General features: G+C 42.5%; 1 protein-coding gene across 2 annotated transcripts in view; it reads left to right on the plus strand.

The window, feature by feature from the left end:
- The first annotated feature begins 470 nt into the window (after positions 1-470).
- Utp14a (UTP14A small subunit processome component) overlaps positions 471-15,233 on the plus strand; it is a 31,974-nt gene continuing 17,211 nt past the window's right edge. For both annotated transcript variants that reach the window (XM_008826713.3, XM_008826714.3), the window contains exons 1-6: positions 471-619; positions 1,866-1,941; positions 2,631-2,701; positions 3,818-3,882; positions 7,396-7,538; positions 7,932-8,087. In XM_008826713.3, coding sequence (XP_008824935.1) covers positions 594-619; positions 1,866-1,941; positions 2,631-2,701; positions 3,818-3,882; positions 7,396-7,538; positions 7,932-8,087 — 537 coding nt within the window. In that variant the 5' untranslated portion in view covers positions 471-593. The remainder of the gene's footprint in view (positions 620-1,865; positions 1,942-2,630; positions 2,702-3,817; positions 3,883-7,395; positions 7,539-7,931; positions 8,088-15,233) is intronic.

Below are 15,233 nucleotides of genomic sequence, written 5' to 3' on the forward strand. Positions count from 1 at the left end.
CATTTTGTTATATAGGTAGAGGGGCAGTGAAACTGCAATTATAAGGGGCATGGGATCAAAAGGGTTTGTTCCTTAAGATGGGAGGAAACTTGGCATGTTCTTGGTCTGGTCACCTAGGTCCCTGTACCACAGTGCTGGCCATTATGCACGAGTTCAACACGGCCTTGGGCTGGTCAGTGATGACTTTGTGTGACACTGTCCCAAAGGGACTGGCGCTGGAGGCTTTGCTTTTTAGTTGCTGCAGAAACGGGGGCTCAGGTTCCATCCCTGACAGCAACAGCAGCGTAGCCTTCACCCTCGCCCATTTTGGCCCGCAAGGCAACCTGGGGGCTGGAGGACCACCGCGGGCGTGCTAGAGAGCTACGAGGAGGGTGGGGCAAGCAAGGTCCCGCCCACAGACTGGCCATTCATCTCCAGCTTCTCAGTTTTCCGCCCTCGATTCTAGTTTCTCACAAGCCTCTCTCCGAAAGGAAATGACGCGCCTTGTTGCTCGGGATTGGCGGAAACAGAAATTGCTTTGCGACCGGCCAGGAACTTGTTCTCTTTTCAGCTTCCGCTCTTGACCCATGTGTCAGGGATAGTAGGCTGCGGCAATGAAGGTGACCAAGGCTGCGGAAGAGTAAGGAGTAAAAGGGAAAGGGAATTCAGGGTTGGGGGGGCGCTGAGTTTCCCGGATTTGGGGACGTGGAAGCCGCCTTCTAACAAACAGCTGTAGCTCGCCTCCTAAGACCCTGCCAGTAGTTCCAGTACCTGAGATTCATCCTTTAAAGCCCCTTTAATTTAATTTGATTTTACTTCTGCTTCTCAGCATTTTAGTTACATCGGTGTTAATTCTGATGATTGTCCCTTGGCGAAATGCGTTTCACTTTCTTTGTCACGTGATTCCCCCCCTTTTTTTTCTGCCTCTTCCATGCTCGACCCTGGCAGTGCAGGAGTTGTGTGGAGTCATCCACAACATTTCCACCCCTCTAATGTTTCATGTGTCCCTCTCCCCGATAGAAAAACTCACTGTAGTCCATTTTGGGATGTTTGTCTTGTAAATACCTGAGATGCACTGTTAAGTGGTTCACTCTTAATTTCTTTCTGGGTACCAGCCTCCTTAGTTAAGCACCTACTTTGTGGAGCAAGCCCCAGGGAAAAATGAGTTACTTGATTAGTTTCAGTCAATCTTGTATATCCCTAGTTATGGGAACAAATGATCAAGATCACATTTTTTAATAGGCTGCACCTAACAGGTGGAGGATGCATAGAAATATTAATAGAATACATAGAAATATCAATCGCAAAACTTCCTTGATTCAGGGTCCAGCATCGTCAGTGGGAATTGCAATGCTAATCACTAAAAACTGTTATGTCTTCTGCTTGCCATTTTCTATGCTGTCAGCCATTACGGCTTAGCTTGGAGGTGATACATGACTTGGGTCTAAATGTAATACCTTCACAAATTTCTGAAAGCATCATACTTTTGCTTTTTTTTAAATATTTATTACTCTTATTTTTATGTGTATGAATATGTGTTGCTTGCATGTATGTAAGTTGCATGTGTTGCATGTATGTAAGTTGCATGTGTTGCATGTATGTAAGTGTGCCCCTGTTGGGTAATGCTCACGGAGCTGAGGAAAGGGCATTGTATTCCCCTGGAACTGGAGTTACCAATGGCTGTTGGTCACCTTGTGGGTGCTGGGATTCAAACCCTGGTCCTCTGCGAGAGCAACCAGTGCTTTTAACCACTGAGCCATCTCTACAGTCCTGTTGCTTTTTTGTACTTCTTCCTAGGGGTAAGGCTACTCAAAATTGACATGTTGTTTTAGTAGAAGAAACGTTATTTCAAATGATAATGTTTCTTTGTTGCCTTTTTTAAACAGCCTTCTGGCTTTGAGCCATCAGGAAGAACTAGTGGATTTGTCAAACAACTACCCTTTGAGTGCCAGTGAAGATGAGGTGGGTGACAACTGATGAACTGACCTCAAAATTAGGGTCAACAACACATTCTTGGAAAGTCAAGGATTGGCAAGGATTTCTTCCAGAACTGTATTAAGTGCCATGGGAATTGGAAGCCTATGTGAATTAGAATTACTATTTTGAAGTTTAAATATAGTTTATAAGACCAAAGCCCGTGGTCCTTGTTATATGATTTCCTAAGTCTAGATTTCTTTAGAAGCTGTTTATTATTTGAGTAAAATACACATATGTGTATACACACACATATGGGGGGCAGCTGAAACTCTAACCCTTGGGTGCCAACAGAGTACTTATTGTAATAGCAAAGAAAATCCAGGCATGGTGGTCCAGACTTGTAATCCTAGCACTCAGGAGGATGAGGCAGGAGGACCTCAAGTTTGAGGCCAGAGTAGGCTATTTTAGGTCCTTTTCCCAAAATAAGTTAGGGCAGAGCCATGACATTAGCTTCCAAGTTATTGAGGATCTATGTTCTTTATAAAGATGGACTTTGAATTCTGAAAGTGTTCCTTCAACTTGAGTTAAGAGTGTCTACATACGATACCTCATCTGATTCCCCAGTTCTCTACCAGCCAGAAGAAGCAGAGATTTTACCTGGGCCTGCTTCCAAGTTGTCTTTTTCTTCCTCCTATTGTTCCAGTGATTTTTTTTTTTTCGTTTTCTCTTTCTAGGGGGACAGTGATGGGGAGAGAAAGCATCAAAAACTTCTGGAAGCAATCAGTTCCCTTAATGGAAAAAATAGGTGACACTTTTTTCAGTATTTTTAAAATTTATGTGTAAGAAGGGGGGTATACACATGCCACTGTGTGCTTGTGGAGATCAAAGGACAGCTTGTAAGTGTCACTTCTTCCACCATGTGGATTCCAGGGGTAGAACTCAGATAGTTGGGTTTGGTAAACTGTGTTTACCTGCTGAGGCATCTTGCTGGCCCTATAACTGGCTGTTTCTATGTAACTTTTACTAACAATTATTGAGTGCCTCATGTAAAGATCCTAGCACATGTGCCTAGCATACTAGGTACTATATGATTATTTTTAGCTATTATCCTTATTGCTGTCCTTGTATTAGATCTTCACACATTGCAATCCTTATTTAATTCATACCTACAATCTTGTGAAGCATTGAGCACACATCCCTGTTAGAGAAGTTAATTCAATTATCTCCATGGTCACCTAGCTCCTAAGTAGCAGATACTGGATTCCAGTTCATGTGTGCTCCAATCCAACTTCAGCATCTTTTCCATTATGCCTACCTTGTACTATGTTGCTTTTGAGGGACTGAGTCTACACAAAAAGATATGGTAAGCCAGGCGTGGTGGCACACGCCTTTAATCCCAGCACTTGGGAGGCAGAGGCAGGCGGATCTCTGTGAGTTCAAGGCCAGCCTGGTCTACACAGTGAGTTCCAGACCAGCTGGGGCTACAGGGAGACCCTGTCTCAGAAAGACTGGGTATATTAGTCTACCAAGTCTAGGTTAGGAACAGTTGGATCAGTTACTTCGTAACAAAAGTGACCGATAGGGAAAGGGAAAAAAAAGTAACAAAAGTTGCCTTTGAAGAGAGAAGTATTATACTTAAGGATAGAGCACTTGTCTGACATATATGAGACCTTGGATTGTAGTACCTTAAAAAAAATAATAAAGCCAGGCATGGTGGCACACACCTTTAATCCCAGCACTTAGGAGGCAGGGGCAGGGGGATCTCTGTGAGATGGAGACCAGCCTGATCTACAAAGCAAGTTCCAGGCCAGCTGGGACTACAGGGATACTATGTATGTATAAATAAATAAATTTTTAAAAAGGTGTTTATCTCTTCATCTAAATGTATCCATTTCTAGTTTATTATTTTTCCTAATTTCAGGTGGAAATTGCCTGAGAGATCTGAGGCTAGTCTGAATGTATCAGAGTTTAATGTCAGTTCAGAAGGTAAGTTTAACAGTGTATCAAGGCGTGAAAGTTGTGTGACTGATGTAGCATACCATAAATGGTTACTTGTGAGAATGGATTAAGAAGGGTGCCAGTTGAAAGGTAAGATCAGTATCTCCTGTGAGGTTCAGTGAGGTACTTACTGCATAAAAGTGACGTGAGTGAAAGTAGCTTCCTCTTGCTAGCTTAGCTAAGTGGCTAAGCTATATTTGTATAGCTTTTCATATCCACAAGTTCATTTGTAGTTCAGTTCTGTCATTGACTTTGGACAGGCAGATACTCAGCTGGAATTTGAGACAGTCAAGTTATATATACAAGAGTTTTCACCAGGACAGCGTTCCTTGGCCTTGTTTTCTTTGGGGGAACTTGTTAGATCTTGATGGTTTGTTTTTAGTGAACCAATGGGTTTATATTGTGCTTACTATCAGGAGTATGGGTAAGGGGTTACCATACCATCACCGAAAAGCCCAACATCCGAACATGGGTAAGAAGTTGGGAAAGCGGCATCCCTGGAGCTCTCTGAAGGACTTGCCAGCAGCTAGACAAGTCTAAGAAAATCTCTCTGCACCTGAGCTAGTCAGTCTCCTCCCACAGCAGTTGCCTGCTTCTAAAAAGCTGGGGAGGGCCTTGGAGAATCTTGCAAGTTTCAACTTTCTCAGGCATGTGAAGCTTGTTTACCCCTCCTGGAGGGAAGATTTTAATTTGGAGGAAACTGCTATCCAATTCCCTGTGCCTTGAAGTGGGTGATGTAGATGTTTGTCTACGGCTAAGCATTGGGCTACTGTGGCAAAGCAACAGTCACTCGTTTGCAGGAGTTTCACCACTCGTTAGAGCCTGTAGTGCAGCATGCATTACAGAAGGACGTTTCCCTCCATGGCTGCTTGAGGCTGGGAGCAGCAGTGACCTTTTCCTCTAGTAGTTCAGAGCTTCAGGTTGTATGTTGTGCTCTTTGATCCACTGGAAGTTGGTTTTTCATGTCTGGCTTCCCAGACATCAGCAGCTTAACTCTGGTTCTCCCCACAACAGCATGTCACAGGGTAAGAGGACAAAGCAGAGACTCTCAAGTCTGGGCAGAGAGGGAACATAGCAACAGATCTCACATGACCGGGCTGTGGGGACTTGTTAGGCATTGTTTTACCCTCCTTGCCTCTCTGTCCAGGAAATTAATACCTAAAGAATGCAATTTGGTTGGATGCATTTTGAGTCTTGGAGAGGCAAAAAACGTGCTGGTATCTTAAGTTTTATTCCACATCCCTGCCACCCCGAGAACTGGTTTCTATTCCTTAAGTTGGAAGTGGAGGGTAAAATAACAATATCACACTCCTGTTAAAAGATACATGATCTCAGCCAGGCGTGGTGGCTCATTAAGGGAGGCAGAGGCAGGTGGATCTCTGTGAGTTCAAGGCCAGCCTGGTCTACATAGTTCCAGGCCAGCTGGGGCTACAGGGAGGCCCTGTCTCAAAAAGACAAAAAAAAAGATATGTGATCTCTAAGCATGGTGGCATGTACCTTTAGTCTCAGCACTCAAGAGGCAAAAACAGGTATAGGTGAGTCTGAGGCCAACGTAGTCTACATAGTGAGTTCCAGCCCAGTCAGGGCGACATAATGAGACCTTGTCTCAAAAAACATCTAGAATGATTTTGACCATACCTTCCTCTTCATGTGACCTTTAGCACTTTTGATTTTTAAATAAAATCTTTCATTTAAAAAAATCCAGTGACTGGTGGAGTTACTGTGTCTAAATATCAAACTTTTTCACCATATTCAAAATGTAGGCCACTTGTACGAGTTTTCTTTTTTTTAATATTTTATTTATCAGTCTTTTTGAGACCAGGTCTCCCTGTAGCCCCAGCTGGCCTGGAACTCGATATATAGACCAGGCTGGCCTTGACCTCAGAGATCTGCGTGACTCTGCCTCCCAGTTGCTGGGGTTAAAGGCATGCACCACCATGCCTGGCCCTTATTTGTTATTTTATGTATGAGTGTATTGCTTCATGTAAGTGCATCATGTCTTGCAATGCCCATGGAAGCCAGAAGAGGGCATCGGATCCCCCTGGAACTGGAGTTATGGACAGTTGTTAGCTGCCATGTAGGTGCTAGGAATCGAACCTGGGTCCTCTGCGAGAGCAGCCAGTGCTTTTAACTGTTGAACCTTCTCTCTAGCCCCTCTTGCATGAGTTTTATGCTTGTAGTTCTCACCAATGGAACGTCTCAGGGCAAGTAACAGTATTCTAAGCTTCTTGATTCCACTGGTATTTATTGTGCTTCAACCAGTGTAGCTCTGTCAGTAGTAAGTGATATTCTAGCTACTAAGGTTACAATGAAGAGTAAGGCATGATCACATGGGTCCTGTATTCTAGTACAGAAGGTGAAAGAACAGTAAAAATTAAAACAGGATGGATGATTCAGGGGCTGGAGGGATCACTTAGCTGTTAAGAACCCTGATTGCCCTTGCATAGGTCCCAAGTTTCAGTTCCCAGTACCCACATAGTGGCTAACAACCATTAGTAACTCAAGTTTCAGGGAATCTGACACCCTCCTCTGATGTCTGCAGGCATTACACAACATAAGTTCACTTACATACATGAAGGCAACACATGCATACACATAAAATAAATAAATATTTTTTAAAAAACGGAAGCCAAGTGTGGTAGCACACACCTTTAATCCCAGCAATTGGGAGGCAGGGGCATTTCTGCAATCTGAGGCCAGCCTGGTCTACATAGCAAGTTCCAGGCCGACTGGGGCTACAGAAAAACCCTGTTTCAAAAAGACCAAGGGAAAAAATAGGATGGTGCAGCTGGGCATGGTGGTCAATGCCTATAATCCTAGCACTTAGGAGACAGAGACAAGAAGATCAAGAATTAAAGCCATCCTTAGCTACACATCAAGTTCGAGGCTGTCCTCTTCTACATGAGACTCTGTCTTAAAAACGAAGCAACAACAAAAAACGAGATGATGCAATCAAGTGACTAAGTTAATACTTTAGATTGGTCATAAAATATCTGTAAAAGAGACAATATCAAAGGACAAGGAAAGTCAACCATGCAAAGATGGGAGAAAGCATTCTAGTCAAGGGAACAGCTGGTAGAAAGCAGTGTGTTGGGAAAACTTAGAAGCAGGCTTGTATAAGTAGAATACAGGAGAATGATATTAGAGAGGCAGGTGAGGACCAAATCCCATAGGGTTATGTCCTTGAGTCTGGTGAGATTCTAGGTATAATGAAACTGCACTGAAGATCTTTGAGCAAGACATAAAAGTTCAGGAGAAAAAGAAATAACTGCCTTTTTGAATATTTTTCTCCTCATCTACACCCCCAACACATTTGAAAATGTAATGTTCAAGATTGGTGGTGTCACTATAACTAGAGATAAAGGATTGAAGTAAGAGAATCATTCCTGCTTCCCTGCACAGCTGCAGCCTATGAAATATTCTACTGAGCTCACTCCCTAAATTATATTGAGATTTCTGTCTCACTTCTGAATCTGACCAGAAAATTTGGCCTTTCCACAGGATCAGGAGAAAAATTGGTCCTTTCCGATCTGCTTGGACCCGATAAACCTTCATCTTCACTGGTTGTTGTGAAAAAGCAACTGAATAGAGTGAAATCAAAAAAGACTCTAGAATTACCCCTTAACAAAGAAGAAGTCAAACAGGTAAGCTTTCTAGAAAGTGCTACATTAAAGGGAAGAACTTGAATTGAGAAGGAAAAATAAAAAGATAGGAGCAGTTGAAGTTTTGAGAAGTAAACAAGAATCCACCTCTAGGGTTCTGGTTCTTTTTCGAACGAACATTGCCTCACTGGTCGTGGTGGCACACGCCTTTAATCCCAGCACTTGGGAGGCAGAGGCAGAGGCAGGTGGATCTCTCTGAGTTCAAGGCCACCCTGTTCTAAACAGTGAGCTCCAGGCCAGCTGGGGCTATAGGAAGACTTGTCTTTAAAAAAAAAAAAGAAAGAAAGAAATATTGCCTCATAATTTCTTCTTATTCCTTTGAGTTCATTGTGTCATTTCATGGCTCTTCCCTGTCGTGTTCTTTGCCTGCTTTAGATCCACAGAGAAGTAGCATTCAATAAAACCTTACAAACCCTCTCCAAATGGGATCCTGTTGTGGAGAAGAACCGGCAAGCAGAGCAGATGGTTTTCCCCATGGAGAGGGAGCCATCAGCCTTTGCTCCCATTGAACATGTGTTTGGTGACTGGAAGGTGAGTACAATAAAATCAAACCAAACCTTGAAAGGAGAGGTTGGACACCTTAAAGATTTTACAACCTCCAACCTACTTGAATGAACAGTTCAAGCCTGAATGCAAGCTAAAGTCATTTTAATTTAGTGGGCAGACAGGGAGAAAAGCCACACAATAGCTCTATAGTCATTTTTCTTCTGCTTATTGTATTCACAACATGGCTGGTTCTTAAATTTTAGTGCTAAACCTCTAACTACAAAGAGCTGGACATGGTGGCACATGTTTATGATCCCAGCATTTGGGAAATGAGAGCAGGAGGATCAGGAGTTCAAGGCCAGAATCAGCTATATATGAAGTTTGAGGCTGTCCTGGACTGCATGAGATCCTATCTCAAAAAAAAAAAAGTCTGACTGTAGCCCTTAGTTTTCTTGTGTTGTGGTGCTAAAGATTGAGCCCATTGCCTAGCATATGCTAGGCAAGCACTCCACTGCTGACTTAGAACCCCAGCCCTCTTATCCCTTAGTTTAAAAAAAAACACTTAGCAGGGCATGATGGCACATGCCTTTAATCCTAGCACTCAGGAGACAAAGGTAGGCAGATCTCTGTGAAATTGAGGCCAACCTGGTCAACATAGTGAGTTCTAGGCCAGCCACAACAGCCATATAGTGAAATCCTATGAAAATATAGTATGTTATTATTTAAAGACTAGAACTTCAGCAAGTAACTCATGACTGAGTTGAAGGCTCTGGGGAATATTTTAAAGCCAAGTTTCCCAAACATTGACCCCTCCTCTTCTCTCCCCTCCCCTTTCTTCCCATCTCCTCTCTCAAGTTGGGCAGGTATAATGTTGCCAGCTCTTCTTTCATGGGGTATTCTTCCCACTTCAATGGTGTTGAAATCATTTTGTAGATGAAATGATGCTGATAGCAAATGATGGGGATGAGGAGGGATAGCAGTTATGCTTGTAACAAAATTCAAATTGATCCCTAAAGTCTCCATTTTTTACTATATGAACAACTGCTTCAGAGCAGCCAGCCTATTTTTCTGTACGCCATTGGTATGGAGTCTCTACTGGAGTGACCTGTCTTAAAGAAAAATAGTCAAGCCAGGCATGGTGGTGCATGCACTTAGTCCCAGCACTTGGGAGACAGAGGCAGGTGGAGCTCTGTGAATTCCAGGCCAGCCTGGTCTACATGGCACTTTCCAGGCCAGCTGGAGCTACAGGAAGACCCTGTCTCAAAAAAGAAAAATAGTCAAAGAACCTAAACCATGAACGGATATATAAGAGTCCTATCTATGCTCCTCTGTGCTTTCTAAAAATACAGAAATGATAGTATCATTTATGTTGAGAAGTTGAGCTAATTAAAGTTCATCAAAATTAACATCACTTGCCACCATAGCTAAAAATTAAGCTAAGCACATAGTCACTTGTTAAGGAATGAAGCTCTCTTTTCTGATGATGTTTTTGAAGTCACTACCATTCTCTTTCTAGGATGCTTCTCTTCCGCATGAAAAAGAGATCAGGTGTAAAGTATGGCTTCAGGATGAAGGGAGTTGTTAGGAAAATAATGAAGAGGTAATACAATTTGTAGAATTCAAAAATTAAAAGTATAGAAGATACATAGTGACAAGTGTTGCCCCCTCCATCCCCCTTCTGCTCCATTTACTCCCGTATCTACCCAGAAATAAGTTTGTTTATTGTTGATTTAGAGTTTTATTTGTATATAGATGGTTTTTACTTGTTTTTTATTTATTATTTTTATTTTATGTGTATGAATATATTGCCTGCATGTGTATGAGTGTACCCATCTTGTGCAATGCCCACAAAGGTCAGAAGAGGGCATTGGATTACCTGGAACTGGAGTTAAGGACAGTTGTTAGCCACCATGTGGGTGCTGGGAATCAAACCCAGATCCTCTGCCAGAGCAGTCAGTACTCTTTTTTAAAAAAAAATTATTGAATTTTTGTATATTTCATACATAAAATCCTCTTTGGCACCATCCATGGACACCGCCCCCAACTGGAGTTCATACATTCTGTCATTTGTCTTAAAGCCTATTATGTAAAGTTAATGTCCCGAGATGTCCCTCAGTGCAAGTTGATCCACCAGGGTTTAGTCAGCCTATCTAGCTAGAGTCTCTCCTCCCCTTCAAGAAAATCAGCTCTTCCTCACCAGCCGTAATCAGCTGCCAATAATTCTTTGACCAAGATTGGGGCTTGCTGCTCATTTCCACAGTTCTGTGCTGGGTTTTTGTCTCCCTAAGTTTGCATGGGTCTTGTGCATGCTGACAACATTGCTGTAGTTTTGTATGAGAAGGGGCCCAGGCACCTGTGCAGTCAGTGCTCTTAACCGCTGAGCCATCTCTCCAGCCCTTTACTTGCTGTTTTTTAATGGAGAAAGCAGTGGTGTGCTACTACACAGTGTTCTGCACCTGTCTTTTTCCAAGTGATAGCACTGCCTTAGAGACAGCAGGAAAGTGGCAAGTTGGTGAAGGGGGTTACACTCAGAATGGCACAGCCTCTTCATGTTGGAGTGGGGCCCTAATGCTATGCTTTGAGTATACACTGCCATTCATTCCAAGATTGATTTTCAAGAAATTATGCTAGTGTTGCACAGTAATAAAGGGTGTGGTTAGCAACTTCCAGTGTTCTCCTTGCAATTGATCGGTACAAAGTACCAAGGACTGTAATATATTAGAATTTCTAGAGATGGAGAATCAAAACAGTCTACACTTTAGTTCAGGTCCAGCTTCCTAGAATTGCCATTAACTCAGGCTGCGAAGAGTTAAATGAAATAAAGGAGGAGAAAGCATTTGTAAATTGCAAAGTGCTACCCCTGTCTCCTTCACTACATCCTCAGTTGGCACCTACATTTCCCAAAGTGCTCCCCTTTAAACCTTTGTCTCAGGACTGGAGAGCAGTTAAGAGCGTTGACTGCTCTTCCAGAGGACCCAGGTTTGATTCTCAGCACCCACATGGTGGCTAACAATAGTCCGTAGCTCCAGTTCCAGGGGATCTGACACCCTCTTCTGACCTCCACAGGCATTGCAGGGCATGGGCGTACTTACATATATGCAAGCAATACACTCATATATGTAAGATAAAATAACAAAAATTTTTAAAGACTCTTTGTCTCACTATGTACTCAGAGAGAGTTTTCATTATAAGAAAATGCTATGTACCCCTACTACAGATTGGAAATTCACCATGCACACTAGCTGTTTTGTTTCGTTTTGTTCTGAAGCAGGATCTTGCTCAGGCTGACCTTGGATTCAAGATTTCTTGCTTCAGCCTCCTAGAGTCTTGGGATTGCAGGAAGGTTCCACTATACCTTGCTCCTATAACAGAATTTTCAAAGCTATGAACAGAAAATGAAGATATTTGTTGGACCTATTCTAAATCATGAAACAGTCTGATTTTATAAAAAGTTTAAGTGGCAGGCTGGATGTGGTAGTTTATACCTGTAATCCTAGGACTCAGGAGACTGAGAGAATTGCCTTTGAGTTCAAGGCCAGCTTGAACTATAGTCAGTATGAGACCCCCATCTCTTAAAAAAGAGCCACCCTTAGTGGAACATTCCTGTGATCCATGTGCTTGGAAAGCTAAAGCTAGAGAATCTCAGATTCAAGGGAGATAGGGCCAGGCATGATGGTGCAGGCCTGTAATCCTATCTGTTAGGAAGTCTGAGGCAGGAGAATTGAAGGCTCAAGACCACCCTGGGCATTTTAGCAACACCCTGTTTCCACCTAAAACATAAAGCAAGGGATGGAAAAGGTGGCAAAGCTAGACCTTTTTTTTTATGTGTATGAATGTTATGCCTGCATGTATGTAAGTGCACCGTGTCCTGCAATGCCCTCGGAGGTCAGAAGAAGGCATCAAATCCCCTAGAACTGGAGTTACAAATGGTTGTTAGCTGCCATGTGGGTGCTGGGAATCGAACCTAGGTCCTCTGCAAGAGCAGTCAGTGCTCTCAACCGCTGAGCCAACCCCACTAAACTGTTTTTTTAAGCTTTTACACAAATCAAGTCAATCTCTTTATTATCTAATGAGGAATGGTGCTTTGGGAAGAGCCAGTCTCTGCTGCCATTTCTACTGTCTCCCCTTGTCCTGCTGTAGCTTTTCTCAAAGTGCATTAATAATGGGCCTCCAATTGCCATTTCCCAATGCCTCAAATCTTCAACCTAACAACAATGTTGACATACCACATTCTTATTTTGAGACAGGGTTTTTTTTTGTAGCCCTAGCTGGCCTGGAATTCACTGTAGACCAGGCTGGCCTCAAACTCACAGAGACCCGCATACCCTGCCTCTGCCTCGAGTGCTGGGACTAAAGGTGCACGCCACCATGTCCGGCTATATACCACATTCTTTTTAGCCCCAGCTGGCCTGGAACTCACTATGTAGACTAGGCTAACCTCAAACTCACAGAGATCCGCCTGCCTCTGCCTCCCTAGTACTGGGAGTAAAGGTGTGTGCCACCATGCCCAGCTATATACCACATTCTTAAGAAACCCTCCTCCCTTATTTCTCCAACTTTCACAGGCCTTTTAATTCTTGCTCTGTAAACTCCATGAGTTGGCTGTCACACTTAGTCTCTTCCAAGTTCTAGTCTTATAGCCTGTGTGACAAACAGTCATCACCTGGGATCTCCCGTATGCACTTTGCACAGTCCAAACTGAGCATCACATTTCTAGATTACCAAGCCTTTATCACTTCCCTTATTCAGTCAACAGCCCAACTCCCTACTCTGGTCACTTAGGCTGAGGACCTTGGTCATCTGATTCCTATTCATGTACTTCACTGTCCTCCCCAACACAAGCAGCACACTAAGTCTTATATATTCTGTTATGGTTCTAAATCCCTCTTTTCATGTTCATTTTTGCTGTCTCCGTCAAGGCCCTCATTGCCTTTTATGAACAGCTTTGCACACATTTCCTATACAATCATCAGACTCTTCATTCAGAAATACAAAACTACTTAAAATCCTTCATGGGCCAAGAAGATGGCTCAGTAAGGGTGCTTTGTGCCAAGCCTGGAAATCTAAGCTTGATTCCTGGGATCCACATGATGAAAGAAAAAAATCAACTACAAATTGTCCTCTGATCTTCATATGCACCCTGTGGCATGTGCACTCAAGCACGTACGAAATGAATTAATAAATGGATGGATGGATAGATAGACAGACAGACAGGTAGGTAGGTAGATAGATAAACTCTGGCATGTGTGCTAAAACACACAATGAATGAATGAGTGAATGAATGAATGAATGAATTTTGAAAACAAAATCCATCAAAGGCCCTCCACTTAGGGAACAGAAGCAAAGCACCTGTGTTTCAGCTGTGCTGGGCAGCTCACTGTTCTCTTGCGTATCATTCATTTCCTGACAACTATGATTTTGCTTATGTTCATCTATTTGGATTTCTTCGCTGTCCTGAAAGCATTATGCTTAAGCCTCAAAGCCTAATTCCAAAAGTTACTTCTTCCCCATCTAACTCACCTACCGCCTAATCAGAATTAATGGCTCTTTTCAGTGTGCTTACCTCTATAGAATAACATTTAACCCATTCATGCTATGCTGTTGGTAGTGTGTGTATCTCTCTGGTCTGAGCTCTATGAAGACAGGATCTATCTTAATTAATTGTGTAGTCCCAGCACCTCACATAAGTGCCTGGAATGTAGCTGCAATCGATAAATGTTGGTAAATTGAATTGAATTGAAGGGCGATTACAACATTGTAATATAAATCACTTTGTAGCCTGTGATCGATCACTGCTGCAAATACTAAAAATGGAAGAACATGCACCTTTACCATTCAGTAGAATAGGTTTATAGCTAAATCAATAGCACTGTGTAACATGTGATGATGTGTGTTTATGCGTTTGTCCAGATATTTATAAGTTTAATACTGACCATGATGTATGTAGCGATTGAAGAAAACCACACATAATATGTGCATGAGGGTTGAAACTGGCTGTTGCCTAGGGCTGTCTTTGTGCCTTGTCAGGGTGGACCATGGCATGGTTGGCCTGATTATTTTAGTCATCCTATGACAGTGTCAGTCAAGCAATAAATGGGGCTTTTAGTTGATATATGAAATAACTGGTTCGTGGTTTATTCATTTCATAGATACAAAATTAAGTGGAAACCAAGGAACTGGAGCCAAAGTTAAAAAATGAGTAGAGTTAAATTTGAACTATCAGGAAATAGGCTGATTTTATGGATATATATATATATCTGGCCTTGAACTCACATAGATCTGCCTGCCTCTGCTGGGATTAAAGGCATGCGCCACCACACCCAGCAAAGGCCATATTTTTAAAGGCTCAGAAAATTAAAACATATACCCTTCCATAAAGTAAATTACTAGGCAAAATATATGTGAGAATACCTGTTCTTATTCATTGTTAATTAATACCAAGAATATATGCATATATCATTTGTAATGGTGACTATGGTTTTAAGACTTGGGAGCCATTGTCAGGTGTGGTGGCACATGCCTGTAGTCCCAGCATTTGGGCGGCAGTGGTGGGTGGATCTCTGTGAGTTCAAGGCCTGCCTGGTCTACATAGTGAATTCCAGGCCAGCTGGGGCTACAGGGAGACCCAGTCTCAAAAAGACCAAAAAAAAAAAAAAAAAAAAACTTGGGAGCCAGACATAATGACATACCCATCATACAAGCACTTAGAAGGCTAAGACAGGAGGTTTAAAGTTTGAGGCCAACCAGGCTGTGTATAGCACAACCCAATATCACAAGAAGCAAAATGTAGGTTTGGGGATATAGTTGAGTGAGAGAGCACTTGCCTAACCTTCATGAGGCCCTGGGTTCAACCCTCAGCATTACCAAAATAAATACATTAAAAATTAGAGTTCCTGCCGGGAATGATGGTACCAGCACTTGAGAGGCAGGTACAAGAGGGTCTCTGTGAGATCAATGTCAGTCTGGTCTATATAGTGAGTTCCACACCAGCTGGGGCTATGGGGAGACCCTGTCTTTAAAAAATTAGAGTGATAGGACTAAAGGTGTGTACCACCATGCCCAGCATTGGTACATTTACACAGTGGAGTTCTACTCAGCAGTAAAGAAAGATGAAATAATGAAATTTGCAGGTAAATGAATGCAACTAGAAACTGTTATACTAAGTGAAGTAACACAGACTCAGAAAAAAAA

This window comes from Nannospalax galili, unplaced genomic scaffold (assembly GCF_000622305.1).
Source record: "Nannospalax galili isolate Female #2095 unplaced genomic scaffold, S.galili_v1.0 scaffold371, whole genome shotgun sequence".
Lineage (NCBI taxonomy): Eukaryota > Metazoa > Chordata > Mammalia > Rodentia > Spalacidae > Nannospalax > Nannospalax galili.